This window comes from Hippocampus guttulatus, chromosome 10, assembly GCF_054856545.1.
Source record: "Hippocampus guttulatus isolate MCC_2025c chromosome 10, RoL_Hgut_1.0, whole genome shotgun sequence".
NCBI classification, from domain to species: domain Eukaryota; kingdom Metazoa; phylum Chordata; class Actinopteri; order Syngnathiformes; family Syngnathidae; genus Hippocampus; species Hippocampus guttulatus.
This window is the reverse complement of record NC_141270.1, coordinates 18,766,443-18,779,962: the sequence shown is the minus strand read 5'-3', so window position 1 is coordinate 18,779,962 and position 13,520 is coordinate 18,766,443. Positions and strand designations below refer to the sequence as shown.

Here is a 13,520-nt window from a genome sequence, read left to right as displayed (position 1 = left end):
TCACTTTTGTCTTTTGCATTAAAGATAAGAAAAGATAAGAAAACATTTATTAGTCTCGCAATGGAGAAATTCCAGATTCACAGCAGCAAAGTTATGAAAGGAAGAAGTAGAACAACAAAATATAGGAGCTGCTGGAAAACGTAGAGACATTTGTCGAACTATGTTACATTTCTATGTATGTGTCGCTTCCATCTTGTTTTGACAAAAAACAAACCAAAACAAAACATGTAAGTTAATGTATTTTATTTTAATCATTCTCATTAGCGGTACAACGGATCAAAAAACTTGGTTCGGATTGGATCATGGGTGTGAATCATGGATCAGATGGCTATTTGCATGGGGGGGGGGGGGGGGGGAGACAAACAGAACTTTGTCTTCATGTCTATCCAGCCGCTTCGCCTTCATTATTTTATAAACACTTTGCCCATCAAATAAACTGAAAACATTCAACTCAAAATGTCAAATATGGCCGTTTAGATTTTAGGAACACAAAATGCAAAATAAGGGAGGATACATCCTTATTTTATTACATTGACCGTGAATAAAAGACAATTTAAGTGCAATTTGATTCTAATCATTTTCCTTAAAGTATGCAGAGTGAATTATAAACCAGCCTATGTCCACATCATTGAAAATAAAGCAAAGCAAAGCAACGCCAAGGAACTACTTGCTGTTGCCAGCTGGGCACTCGCTGCTAGCAGTTAATGGCCAGCTAGCCACTAGCTGGACGCTTGTTGAATTTAATTGAATACAACTTTATCGTCAAATGTGCTGTACGTATGTGTAACATACAGCGCAGATGACATTTCTTCCCTCTCAACATAAAACAAGAGGAGCCACTGCGGGTGTCCGCACCGCCATCAAAATTGTGCCGCATCATACAATGACGGTGTTATTGACTAGTGGTTTCTTAGAGTCCTAAATTAGCAATTGAAGAGGAGGGTATTGTGTTGATGTTGCTAACGCCTATGTCATTGCAATAAAAAAATTGTGACGAGGCTAGACTGAAATGTCAAAGATAAGTCAAGCTATCCATCACTTCCCCCGTGCAGGCTGACTTCAAAATAAAAGCTTCCTCAGCATTGCATTTGCATCATTGTATAATGTGGGAAACCTTATTTTGAAGGTTGCCTTTGTGTTGGTGGCATGTTAAATTATGAGAATGTTTGCAGCTTCCTTGACATGTCAAAATGATGGCGCACACACACAAAAACTAAACGTACCCAATCATATATCATTTATTTTATTTTATTATGAGTCACTAAAACTATTTGTGAATTCAGTTCACCTGTAGTTGCCAAAATCCTTCCATAAATCCGACTTACATGATTCAAGTTCCTTTGTTGCTATAATAGTGAATGGGGATGCACCTTTGTTTTTTTCCCCACCCCACAAACCAATCCACGGACCATTGGCAGCCCGAATCGTGATGCCTGAACCATATGGATCATCAAGGATATATGATCTGTTGCACCACTAATGTTAATGTAGTACGTATGTACAGTATGTGATCTGCTTATTTTTTAATAACCCTAAAGTTCTTTTATCTCTTTTTCCTCTTCCTCTCAGTGGGCGACTGTAACCTTCCAGCTTCCTCACCATGTGCTGAAGCTGGTTGCCAGTGCCATTGTCAGTGAGCTCAAGAAGATTAACCAGAACATTGCTGCCTTGTCTGTGGCCTCATCCATTATGGACAGACTTTCCTACCTCTTGTCAAGCGCCCGACCTGAGCTTGGAGTGGGGCCTGGGCGCTCTGTAGATAGGTGAGGAACCTGCAAAAGAGGAAAGAAACCCCTCTATTAACTAGGGATGCTCTAACTGATCAGTGTCCGATGGGTCGATATTCATTGAAAAAGTGCGGGATTGATGAATCTGTTGAAAATCGCCCTGTAGATCTGTAGACCTATAGATCTATAAATTTTACACCGAACATTGGCCGATCACACCACATAGGTTTTACCAGAATTCCCTTGAATCCATCTGTAAGTCGTTTTCAATCGCACTACCAAGTTAGCGCCTCAGTAAGCTTCAAAGCCGTGCTCCGCTTAGCCTTCTGCAGTTATCCATCAGCTGCCTCTGGGCTCTAACAGGGCAAAAAAATCTGAAAAGATGCCTTCTTTAGCCCTATCAGCCAACTGATTCGTGGATTGCCGCCTCCGCAGGCACCAACTACCCCATGGCCATAGCTCCGGTCGACCGCCTCAACAAATGTCACCACAGAACACAGCCTACTTGGGCTCAGCGCTATGAATTTGCTTTTCTCAGGATGCGGTCATAGTTCTGCCGGAGATCAAGGTGGGGCGCTGCCTCCCACCAAATTTCAGCTGAGACAGGGTCCACCTCACTTGTGGCTCCAAACAGTATGAGTGGTTAAAAATAAAAGAGTAAATGAATAATCCAGCAGTAAATTCAGCTCCAAGGCATAGTTTTTTTTTCTGTACACTGACACCAAAAACTGTCTCCTACAATCAAATGTACTTTACAGCATTTCCAGAATATGATATGTTATTCTGATGCTCTTTTTGTCCCCTGTAGATCTTTAATGTACAGCGAGGCTAACAGGAGGGAGACGTTTACATCATGGCCACATGCTGGGTATAGGTGGGCTCAACCTGATCCAATGGCTCAGGCAGGATTTTACCACCAGGTGGGTTCAGAGAGAACTTTACACATACCCATCATCACCTCTGAGAAAAACGTGTCTTTAGCTCAATTTGTCATAGATGGTGGTTTATGGTACCAATACAAGATGATGCTGGACTTTAAAGTACATTCAAACATGATCTTTAAAATATGCAGGAATTCAGTGATAAAAACAAGTCGTGCGAAGTTAACAAATTGGTAGTACAGCTGTGTAAGTGGCTATAAACCACCTTGACCCTCTCTCTCTTTACATAGCCTGCTTCATCAGGGGATGACAGAGCCATGTGTTTCACCTGTAGTGTATGTCTGGTGTGCTGGGAACCAACGGATGAGCCGTGGTGAGTGAATACTGTTAACTACAGAATGTATTTGACCATGTCATAATGTCGAAGTGTATTTTCTACATACACAGTATGTATGTTCTGTTTGCCATTTTGCATCTCTCCATTATCCCCAGGTCAGAACATGAGCGACACTCCCCGAATTGTCCATTTGTTAAGGGCGAGCACACACAAAATGTCCCCTTGTCAGTGACACTGGCAACCTGTCCTGCTCAGTTTCCCAACAGTCCTGACAGTACAGACAAAATTGCCTGCTATGGCTTTGGCAGCTGCCCACAGTTCTTGGCTGTCGCAACAAAGAGAGGAAAGATCTGTATTTGGGATGTCTCCAAAATGATGAAGGTCAGATTACACATGGTACCATCGGTGCTGTGTCTTGTATGAAGAGTGTCAATCAAAAATGACAGTCTTGTTTTGGATGGTCAGTCTCATTAGTGTGCTGTTGTAAACAGGTGCACCTGAAGTTTGACATGAACCCATATGACCCAGCCATCCTGAGGCAGCTGATCCTGTGTGGCGGTGAGCACAGCCAGCAGATGCTGACTGAGTCACGGAGACCGACTTTGGCCTGGCTTGAGGAGTCTTCCTCGTGCTCAGACTTGCCCAAGCTTGAGGGAGATAGGTGAGCCTTATTTGTACAGAGGAACCTCTGACGTCGTCGACCGTCTGTTTTATGATGCTAGTATAATATACATAAAAAACAAAGGAACGAAAATAACATTTGTCACCCACATAAAATCTTAATATGAATATGTTGTTCTATTGAGGAAATCAAACTGTCCGTCCATCAGTTTTCTATACTGTTTATCCTCACTGGTGTTGCATTTGAGACTCAACTCATCTGAGCTGACTTTGGGCGAGAGGCGAGGTACAACCTGGTGTGTAATGGTTAAACAAAATTCTAAATAGTAGAGCTGAACGATTCAAGAAAATAATAATTGCATTTTCCCCCTCCAGTATTGCAGTTGCTATTTAATATTCTTTTAATGATTGCGTTATTTTATGAAATATATGGTGACAACGCAAAAAAATATAGAGGACCAGTCTTGTCCATACTCCTTCAGCTGAAGTCCACAAAGATTTATTTGTTTCTTGTGTTTGAATTTGGAGATACGTTTCCAGAGTGTTTGACTTTGGTCCTCAATATTTGTGAATAATAATGCCTTAAACAGAAAGGCCTTGAATGACAGGAATTTTTTTTCCTGGTCTCACATCTGAATATCTTACGAACTGCATGGAAAACTATACATGAAAAAATGTCTTGAGTGCTTTTCCTAAGAAAGTGGTGAGAATTGGAAATGTATCAGAAAGAGATTGATTTCATTTTGTGTTATATCGTTGTATTCCGTAATTTCCTGACCACTCTTTATTTATTAATAATCTCCCAAGTGATGACCAGTTGGAGGATTCAGACAGCGATGAGCATTCCCGGTCCGAGTCAGTCACAGGTACTCTACCTGCACACACAGAATTTGTTTTTGTAGTTTTATTTCCATTCATAAGCTGTTGCCCTCAATGTTGGCCTTATTAGTCTAAATTTGAAGATATGTCTGTACTTTTTTAACATATTTGTCCTCTGTTACAGGCCAGCCGTCCCAGTGGGAGAGCATGGATCTGAGCCTAGGCGTGACAGCGCTCAGTGTGCTCCAGCAGCCAGAGAAGCTCCAGTGGGAGGTGGTGGCCAGTGTGTTGGAGGACACAGTCAAAGACCTGGAGGAGCTTGGTGCCAATCCTTCACTGAATCAAGCCAAGACCCACAACCAGGCCAAAGCAAAGGAAAAGGTCCCCGAGCAGCACAACATTCCTTTCCCCTGCTTGCTGGCTGGAGGCCTGCTCAGTTACCGCACAGCATTTAGCAACTCCACAGCTGGAGCTCACCCCACAGTCCCACCTTCAACTCGCAGATTGTCTGATGGTCCTTGTAGAACTCAGGGCCCGGAGCCCTTCCAAGCGGGACCTATCCAGGACCAAGGTCCCATGGAAATAGATACGTGTAATTCCCAGACTGCTGCCCAAGAACAGTGCTTTTCTAACTTGGGAGGTTCTCAGCCTCCAAGTCCCTCCTCTGCGTCATCTGTGCGCAGGACTATACCCGTGCTGTTATTATACAGTATCAGAGAGACAGATGACAAGACCTCGGGGCAGGTGTTTGCTCAGATGAACAACCTAATGAGCAAGGGTCTCCACGACGAGACCTTCACTGTGCCGCAAATTATCGAGATGGAGTTTGACTCACACGAGCAGCTCCTTCTCCAGGATCCTCCCATCACGTATATCCAACAGTTTGCTGACTCTGCAAACAATCTGGCTGGCTTTGATGGTCAGATGGACAAATGGAACACATTAGCTGCTGCTACTGCGTCTGTCCCGCCTCGACCTGGAACGCTAGTACAGTGTTTGAGGTTACCCAAACAGCTCGAAGAGGAGAATCTTTGTGTGGACTCAATTACACCGTGCTGGGATGGTGTGCACCTTTTAGTTGGGCTGCAACCATGCAACGCAGAATCTCTGAGTGCGGCGAACCAGGTGGAAGCCCTGAACAATCTGAATCGCCTGCACTCTGCTCTGTGCAAACAGCAAAAGAGGGACACCCTTCATCCAGTTGCCAATGGAGTGGAAGATAACCACCAAGAGGGCACACTTTCCCAAGTACCTTTCATCCTGCCTTCAGGGGACCACCAGCAGACGTGCCCAAGCGGCGGCGGCTATCTTGCACTCTATAAGCTCAACTACTCTACCCGTATTGTAACCTTGGATGAGGAACCTGTTAAGGTGCAGCAGATATGCCAGCCTTGTGATGCAATTACTTCCCTTATACTGCTTCCTCCAGATGTGCTTGATAGCAGGGAAGATGACAGTGAGGAGACTCCAGAGGAGCCTCCCTCTGGTTCAAAAAATGGCACTCCACGGTTTGGAATGCCCTTGGCAGGGTCTGCTGCACCTTTAACTCGTACTGCCTGTGGGACAACCACAAGCAGCAGCAGTGCTACCGCTACCAGTCCCTCTGCCAATCATAAAGAGTCCAAGAAACAAGAAGTGGCAGGCCTGGGCCATTTAGTGGTGACTACACAGGGTGGGAATATTATGATCCTGGACCTGTCGACATTGGAGGTTCTAACCAAGGTGGAACCCCCTAAGAAAGAGGGAGCAGTGGAAGAGATAGACCCATTTGTGTCTGTAACTTATTGCTCTGGGACTGACCGCCTTTGTGCATGCACTAAAGGTAAGTGTTTAAATTTCATCAGCATCACTGCTGATCTCTGGCAGTAAAAGGGCATTCTTTTGTGTGTGCTTTAGTATAGTTGATAAGAAAGTGTTACTACTGCACAGTACAATATTTGGAATTGTGAAAATGCCGGAGTCCTTTTGATATCAGATTTTGTTTTACCGAGCATTTTCACATCGATGCAGTATTTTGAGGGAGAGGGAGGGAGAGAGAGAGGAAGGGAGGGAGAGATGGAGAGAGATGCAACAGCTGTGATCGCAAGCTGCAATTGCAGACTGCTGACTGCGAACAACTTCCGGTGATGCAGGTCATGCGCCACCATAGGTCTAAGGTGACCTGCTTTTTAAATTATATTTTTTAATACTTTTTTTTCGTGAAAGTGAAACAAAGGATGCTTAGGGTGTGCTGTCAGAATTTGTTAAGCAGAATGATTAAATGAAGCATCTGCGTATGTTAGTATTAATTGTAATCTTTCTTGACAGGTGGAGAGCTTCATTTCCTTCAAATTGGAGGAGTTTGTGATGATATAGATGATGGAGACATGTTTATTGATGGCCCCATTTCTAAAGGGGCAGAACTGTTGCTGGAGTGGGCCAGGCCCTCCTCTAACCCTTCTAGTCCTGGGATCTCAGGTATAAGTTACATCCTAAATGACATTTTTTGTTATTTTGCCTGATTTCCCACACATACTTGATTATTGCACAGGTGTCGAGCTCCTGGTGGACCAACCGCTGACGACAGAGAGCCTAATGTCTCTGGTGGAGCTGACGCGCTTTGAGACATTAACTCCCCGCTTCTCAGCCACTGTGCCACCATGCTGGGTCGAGGTACAGCAAGAACAGCAGCAACGACGCCATCCACAGCATCTCCACCAGCAGCACCATGGGGATGCAGCTCAGCACACCCGCACCTGGAAGCTTCAGAGTGATAGGTTTGCAACACTGGCAACTTGGTATGACCAAATTAATTTATCAGCAGGTGATGTAATGGTGTTTGTGCGTCATGTAGTTCCAGCTGGGATGAGCATGTCTTCGAACTGGTGCTGCCGAAGGCCTGCATGGTCGGCCATGTGGACTTCAAGTTTGTCCTGAATGCCAACATTGTCAACATTCCTCAGATACAGATAACTTTATTGAAGAATAAAGCACCCGGCCTAGGAAAGGTCAATGGTAAGGCCAACATTTTGTTTTTTCCTAGACTCATTTTGTAAAATTAAAAGAAATTAGTTACATTTGACAACCCTTGGCAATCAGTGGCCCCATGTTTGTGGGAAAATTTAGTAGGCATGCACCGCAATGTAAATTCTTGGCTGAAAAAGAACCCTGAAAATGGCCAAACCAACGCAGAAAATTGAATCATCAAAAGAAATGTCATTACCTTAAAAGAATATATATATTCTAAGTTGGGTTGTTTTCTGCACGCTGCCAAATCTATCTGTATGTAAAACTTCAAAGATTAATTGATTTATATGAGACCAGCATTATTAGACAGCTCTGTGGTCTTTTTAATTTTAGTCACTTGGGTCAGGGGTCCCCGACCGCCGGTCCGCGGACCGGTACCGGTTCGCAGGGCATTTGGTACCGGGCCGCACAGAAAGAACTTGCCTTAATTCTGTTTTGTTTATTTCGGAATACAAAAGATGTTTTATTTTGAAAAATTACCGGATTCTCCGTTACATTATTATGATGATATATGATTATGCAAAAAAAAAAAAAGGACTAAAGAAATTGGTAAAAAAAACTGCTGGAGATCACAAATGACGGCGGCCTTACAAGGACGTTTGAGACAACTGGATTGAAGTTATGGCTGAATATTCTGAGATCGCCACAATAGCACTGTTGCTATTTCCGACATGCTACTACCTGTGTGAGGCTGGGGTTTTCTGCAGCAACGGCGACTAAAACAAAATTACGAAGTAGACTGGACATAAAACACACACTTGAGGTGTCATTGTCTCCTATTACCACGAGATGGGACCGTCTGGTTGCAGAAAATCAAGCTTGGGGCTGTGGTGAGTTGTCATTTTCATGCACTCTGAATTTGCATTATCGTATTTTGAAGGCATTAAACATTACCATCGCGATCAGAGTGTTGCGGCCAGATTATACGCTCCTTGTGTTTATTGTTATTATATTTCGAAAACGCCACAGTTTTCATGCAGCTCATACCATATTATTTTGTTGTATTATTTCCGCCACACCTTAAATGCCGGCCCCTGAAAATATTGTCTGACATAAACCGGTCCGTGGGGCAAAAAAGGTTGGGGACCCCTGACTTAGGTAAAGCAATGAAACGTGGTAAATCTCGGAACAACAAAAATTATAATTGAAACCAGCGAATATCAAATTGAAATTTTCCATGAAATAGTAATATGTGTTGGTGACTACATAATGATTATTATTAGCGTGCAACATTTTTGTTATAGGTGCAATCCATAGAAAACTAATTAGGAGTCGAGAATGAACAAACTCTCCGCGAGTTGTTAAAATACATGGCAAGGAAAAAAATACCTCCGTTACAAGGCCATGATAAATTCATGGAAGGAGCGTCAGAAGTGACGAAAAATATGAGCCATCGAGGCAGGTCAGAGTAACATCACTCGGGACCTGGCAAACTATCCCAAAAATGTCTGTAGTTTGACCAGTTTACTTCAAATTTAGCAGAAGAAATGACATAACATGGACATTTGGATTTTTAAATCGGCCTTGCCGTACTTTCCGGACTGTAATATGCTCCTCTTTCCCCCACTCTTTAAACCTTGCGGCTTTTAATGTGACACGGTTTATATTCAGGAATTTTACTGATAAGCTCGAAGCAGTCAATAGATTTACCCATGTCATCACGTCTCACCACACACGTCACGGTGGAGTCTGCCCTCAAGCTGAATGTTCATCAGCCATTTGCGGTCGGAGTACGCGTGCATGCGGGTGGGGCGGACTGCCTCTCAAAAGAGAAATACGCAGCGAAAATACGCATCTTGAGTATAATGAGTATCGGGAACGAGTGCCATTAATCTAGCCCTTTTTACAGTGTGACGCCCGTCTTTCTGTTGCTTGTTTGGCGACCGGCTCCCACCCTCGCTCACAACAGATGAAAGGGCAGCAATTCTGGCCTTGCAGCAATATCCCCTCGCGTCCGTGCATCCCCTGCGTCTCCCCAACATGTAACAAATTAGTTTCCAAAAGCAGAAGTCGTACATGGTGGAGCTTGTCAGCGAATTTGCCTCGATTGACAGTAAGAGACTGAGAGAGGTTCTGGGACGTGACTAACTAGCTGCCTTTGGCATTGTGTCAAGTTAAAAAAACAACAACATTTTTAAAAATCAATTTGTGTGACCTCTTTCTTTACAAATATCCAACGTTTACACGTGGCTATTCATGTGAAGTCGCCAGTGTATGTACAAATTTGTTTTTATGGCTAAATTGAACCATTGTGGCTTTTAATGAGGTGTGTTTTGTTGTCTGGAAATCAGATTACTTGTGTCAACTTTTTAAAGTGGGTTGTCAACAAATTTGGGATATGTTGACAGTCTTATGCAGAGTGTTCTTGATATTTGGAGAAATGTCAAAGCCGTGTATATAACAAGGACACCTGCTCTATGGCATTGTTCGTGGAGGCGTATAGTGGTCAAATGAAAAAAGCACATGCGATGAAACAGAAAACAGTGGTTCCACCATCACTCAGAATGTGCGATCATGATTGCGGCTCATTGAGTGACCGGTTTCGACAGCCATCCAAGCAATGCACACACTTTCACAGCCGCTGGAGTGGCAGTCCTTGGCTCTTAGGCAGCCTTCTCGCCCTGGGCAAATAGCCAGCTGCTGTGCTCATTTTGGCTCGCATCATCACATTATCCTGTTTTGGTGACAAAAGTCTTGAGGACTGAAATTGAAAATTTGGGGCCGTCTTTGGCCGAACATGTTCCAGGGACTGAATGTGCATCACCGGTATTTAGTGGAGCATTGCCATAGAAAGTATTCATTCCGAAAGAAAACTCAAGATTTTCTATCAGATCTGCTTTTGGGGTGTACAGTATGTACTACGTTGGGCTCAAAAGTGCGATTAGTCTTCACTTGTTCCACTGTACAAACACATTGTAACTAAAATTATAAAACATTAACATTTGAAACACAATGGCCAAAACATCCTAAAGGATGGACACTTGTGTCAACGGTTTTGCCTCTTGCACCTCACTTGAGTTTATTCAGCATCCCATCAGCTCGACACATCCTCACATTCACCCTTCAGCCTTTGGGCCTTTGATCACCTAGCAATATATTTCTTTGACAGAGACAGCTGTTGATAGACAGATCACATTCCCACTTTCCAATGTCCTCCATGCCAATGGGGAGAAGAATGGTCGACCTTCAATGCATGACTTCACTGAGGACATCCAGCTTATGGACATAGAGGACACATCGGGTAAGAATTGAAGTCTTTCGTACCTCAATGCATTTTCTTTACCGCATATCCTCATTATGCCAAGCCCAGACTGCACGATTTGGGCCCGATACCCACGTCGCAGATAAACGGTCACTTTCGTGGCCAATTATGAGTCGTCTTAAAGCGTCGTACCCCCAATAGTGTCACATAATCCAAAACTGTTGACCACAACATGGAAAGTCTGGTGTGTCACAATCATTTATTTATTTATTTACTTTACATCGTATGGCACGTCAGACATGGCCCCACGATCTCTTCATATCGGCACTCAATGGGAGCGGGTGCCATGCGCTTGTGTGTTATTTCATTGACACTTGACAGTTATTTGGGGTGTGCTTCAGCAGAAACACCGACAGTGTTTGAGAGGGGAGAGAATGGCTTGATTTTTCACAATTTTGAAGTCTTATTTTATGTATATGAAGCCTTTTTTAAAAAATGTTTTCTTTTTGTTTTAAATAACTCAAATTTTAAAGACATACTATATACATAATTCTCACTTTACAGTGACTTTAATAAAGTCTAGCAAAGGTAATGTCTTTCTTTGGCCCAACCCTTTCTAAATAAGGAAAAATAACTAGAATCACACTTGACATTGGAACTGAAATCGAACTGAAGCACTATACTTGCGTTAAAGGCCGATTACTGTCCAACATGTGTAAAACATTGCCATGTATTTGTTGTAGGCTCCATGTTATGTCCATTCTTAGAAGAGCACAAAGAGGATATCTTGTGTGGACCAGTGTGGCTTGCCAGTGGGTTGGATCTCTCGGGTCATGCTGGCATGCTCAGTCTCACCAGCCCAAAGTTGGTCAAAGGTATGAAAAGGCAAACCTTGGTTAAAACCTAACCTTAACCCAGTAGGGGTTGATGAAACCAACAAATGAAGTTGAATGTATCAATGTTCTCCAGTCCAATTTATACCTTGTCTGCAGGCATGGCTGGTGGGAAATACCGCTCCTTCCTGGTTCATATCAAAGCAGCGAGTGACAAAAACATGGAGGACAGCCCCCGACCTGTTGTGAGAATGCCCAGTGCCAAACCCCAGTGCTCCAAATCACACTCTTTGTCCACCCTGCTTCAGAGGGCTCAGGCCTCCAAGGTGTGTGGTCATTAGATTGATGCCGGTTTGCGATATAGTTGTAAAATTCATCTTGTATGCTTTCAAGCAAACCAATGTGATGTTTTTTTGCAGGACAAGGTGTCTGGAGTTAAACCAGATTGTCAAGCATCTTCTAAGAAAGTAGAAAACATGAGAGGCTGCGACCTGTTGCAGGAAGTATCTGTGACAATCCGAAGGTTTAAAAAGGCATCTATTCCCAAAGAAAGGTAAATGGGTTGCACTCTTAGAGGAAGCCCGAATTTTCTTGGTCTGGCGTTCACAAATTCCCCATTTAAAAAAAATAATATTATTATCATTATTATTATTTTATATTTGTTTTCAACCAATCCATTATTTCTGTAAAAACAAAACAAAACAAGCCTACTACTGCTCAAAGACAGCCAATTCGCAACATGACAAAACGCCTGAAATGTTTTGCTTTTATTTTATTTATTTTTTTAAACGGCAAGACTGCAATGTCCATGTCTGCTGTAACTGCTTCGGCTCACAATAGCTTTGCCAAAGTAGAACTAAACATGGCATCGAAATCAATGGAATACTATGCAACAGCTGTGTTGTATAGTTGTTGCGATAATGAAGTACTAATAATTATGAATTAATGACAGCTGAATGTTAATGGCTCCAGTACACTCAGCTGCCACTGGAGGCAGCACATTGTTTTTTCCTTTAGTAAATATTCATCCATCCATCCATTTTCCGATCCGCTTTATCCTCACAAGGGTTGTGGGAGGTACTGCAGCCTATCCCAGCTGTCTTCGAGCAGTTAGACGGGGGACACCCTGAACTGGTTGCCAGCCAATCGCAGGGCACACAGAGACGAACAACCATCCGCGCTCAACCTCACACCTCGGGACAATTTAGAGTGATCAACCAGCCTGCCGTGCATGTTTTTGGAATGTGTGAGGAAACTGGAGTACCCGGAGGAAACCCATGCAGGCAGAACATGCAAACTCCACGACCTTTGCTCTGTGACGTCGACGCGCTAACCACTGGACCACCGGGCCGCCCTTTAGTCAATATATAAAGCTTAAACAGATGAAAAACCTCTGAAAAATCAGTCATTAGTTAGAAGGCTGCGACATTTAGAGTTTTGAGTTCGCATTTGAAACTTCGAGGTTGATAACTTTTATGTGCACACACAGAGTACACAATACAGTTTTATGAGGTGAAAGTTTATTCTCCACATCTACATGGGAATCGGGCGGAATACGCCATAAGAAAATTAACTATGGTGGAAAGAGTAGCATAGAATGAGAATATGAAAGGATAAAAGAAAATTAAAACAATGAAAAAACAAATAAAACTAAAAATTGATGATCTTAGCACGAGATAGTGTTAACTTTCTAAAATGATGGGCACGCGGCTCCATGAGTAACTTAGCCCCTTTAAAGCCCAAGTTTAGGCACCAATTGTCTTTTGTACACTGGTAATTTTGCAAATGTTGGACTTCCTAATTGTCTCACGGGGGCTGAGCTTTGAAAATTCAACCTGATTCGAGCCTTGCAGTCGAGCCGGTCAAATTGTGAAGACAGGAAGTGGCAGGAAGAATGATGTTCCTCCTGTGCTTTGCTGTGCAGTCAGTTGTTCATTGTTTTACACCGAGCTACACAACTACAGTCATTTTTATTCATCATCTAAATTATTGACATGTCCTTACAGGCACTGTGAATTGTGTATATGTGTGCTGAGCTATAAGGTGTTTACCAGGGATGTCTTCCATCACATTTTCCCAGTCAGTCACCTGTTT

General features: G+C 43.1%; 1 protein-coding gene across 3 annotated transcripts in view; it reads left to right on the top strand.

The window, feature by feature from the left end:
• The window catches only part of birc6 (baculoviral IAP repeat containing 6), a 96,457-nt gene that overhangs the window by 6,875 nt on the left and 76,062 nt on the right, over positions 1-13,520 (top strand). For all 3 annotated transcript variants that reach the window (XM_086122514.1, XM_086122513.1, XM_086122512.1), the window contains exons 4-17: positions 1,570-1,763; positions 2,536-2,647; positions 2,899-2,981; positions 3,101-3,326; positions 3,437-3,606; positions 4,374-4,432; positions 4,570-6,207; positions 6,693-6,842; positions 6,916-7,141; positions 7,219-7,379; positions 10,501-10,632; positions 11,337-11,468; positions 11,586-11,752; positions 11,846-11,979. In XM_086122514.1, coding sequence (XP_085978640.1) covers positions 1,570-1,763; positions 2,536-2,647; positions 2,899-2,981; positions 3,101-3,326; positions 3,437-3,606; positions 4,374-4,432; positions 4,570-6,207; positions 6,693-6,842; positions 6,916-7,141; positions 7,219-7,379; positions 10,501-10,632; positions 11,337-11,468; positions 11,586-11,752; positions 11,846-11,979 — 3,584 coding nt within the window. The remainder of the gene's footprint in view (positions 1-1,569; positions 1,764-2,535; positions 2,648-2,898; positions 2,982-3,100; positions 3,327-3,436; positions 3,607-4,373; positions 4,433-4,569; positions 6,208-6,692; positions 6,843-6,915; positions 7,142-7,218; positions 7,380-10,500; positions 10,633-11,336; positions 11,469-11,585; positions 11,753-11,845; positions 11,980-13,520) is intronic.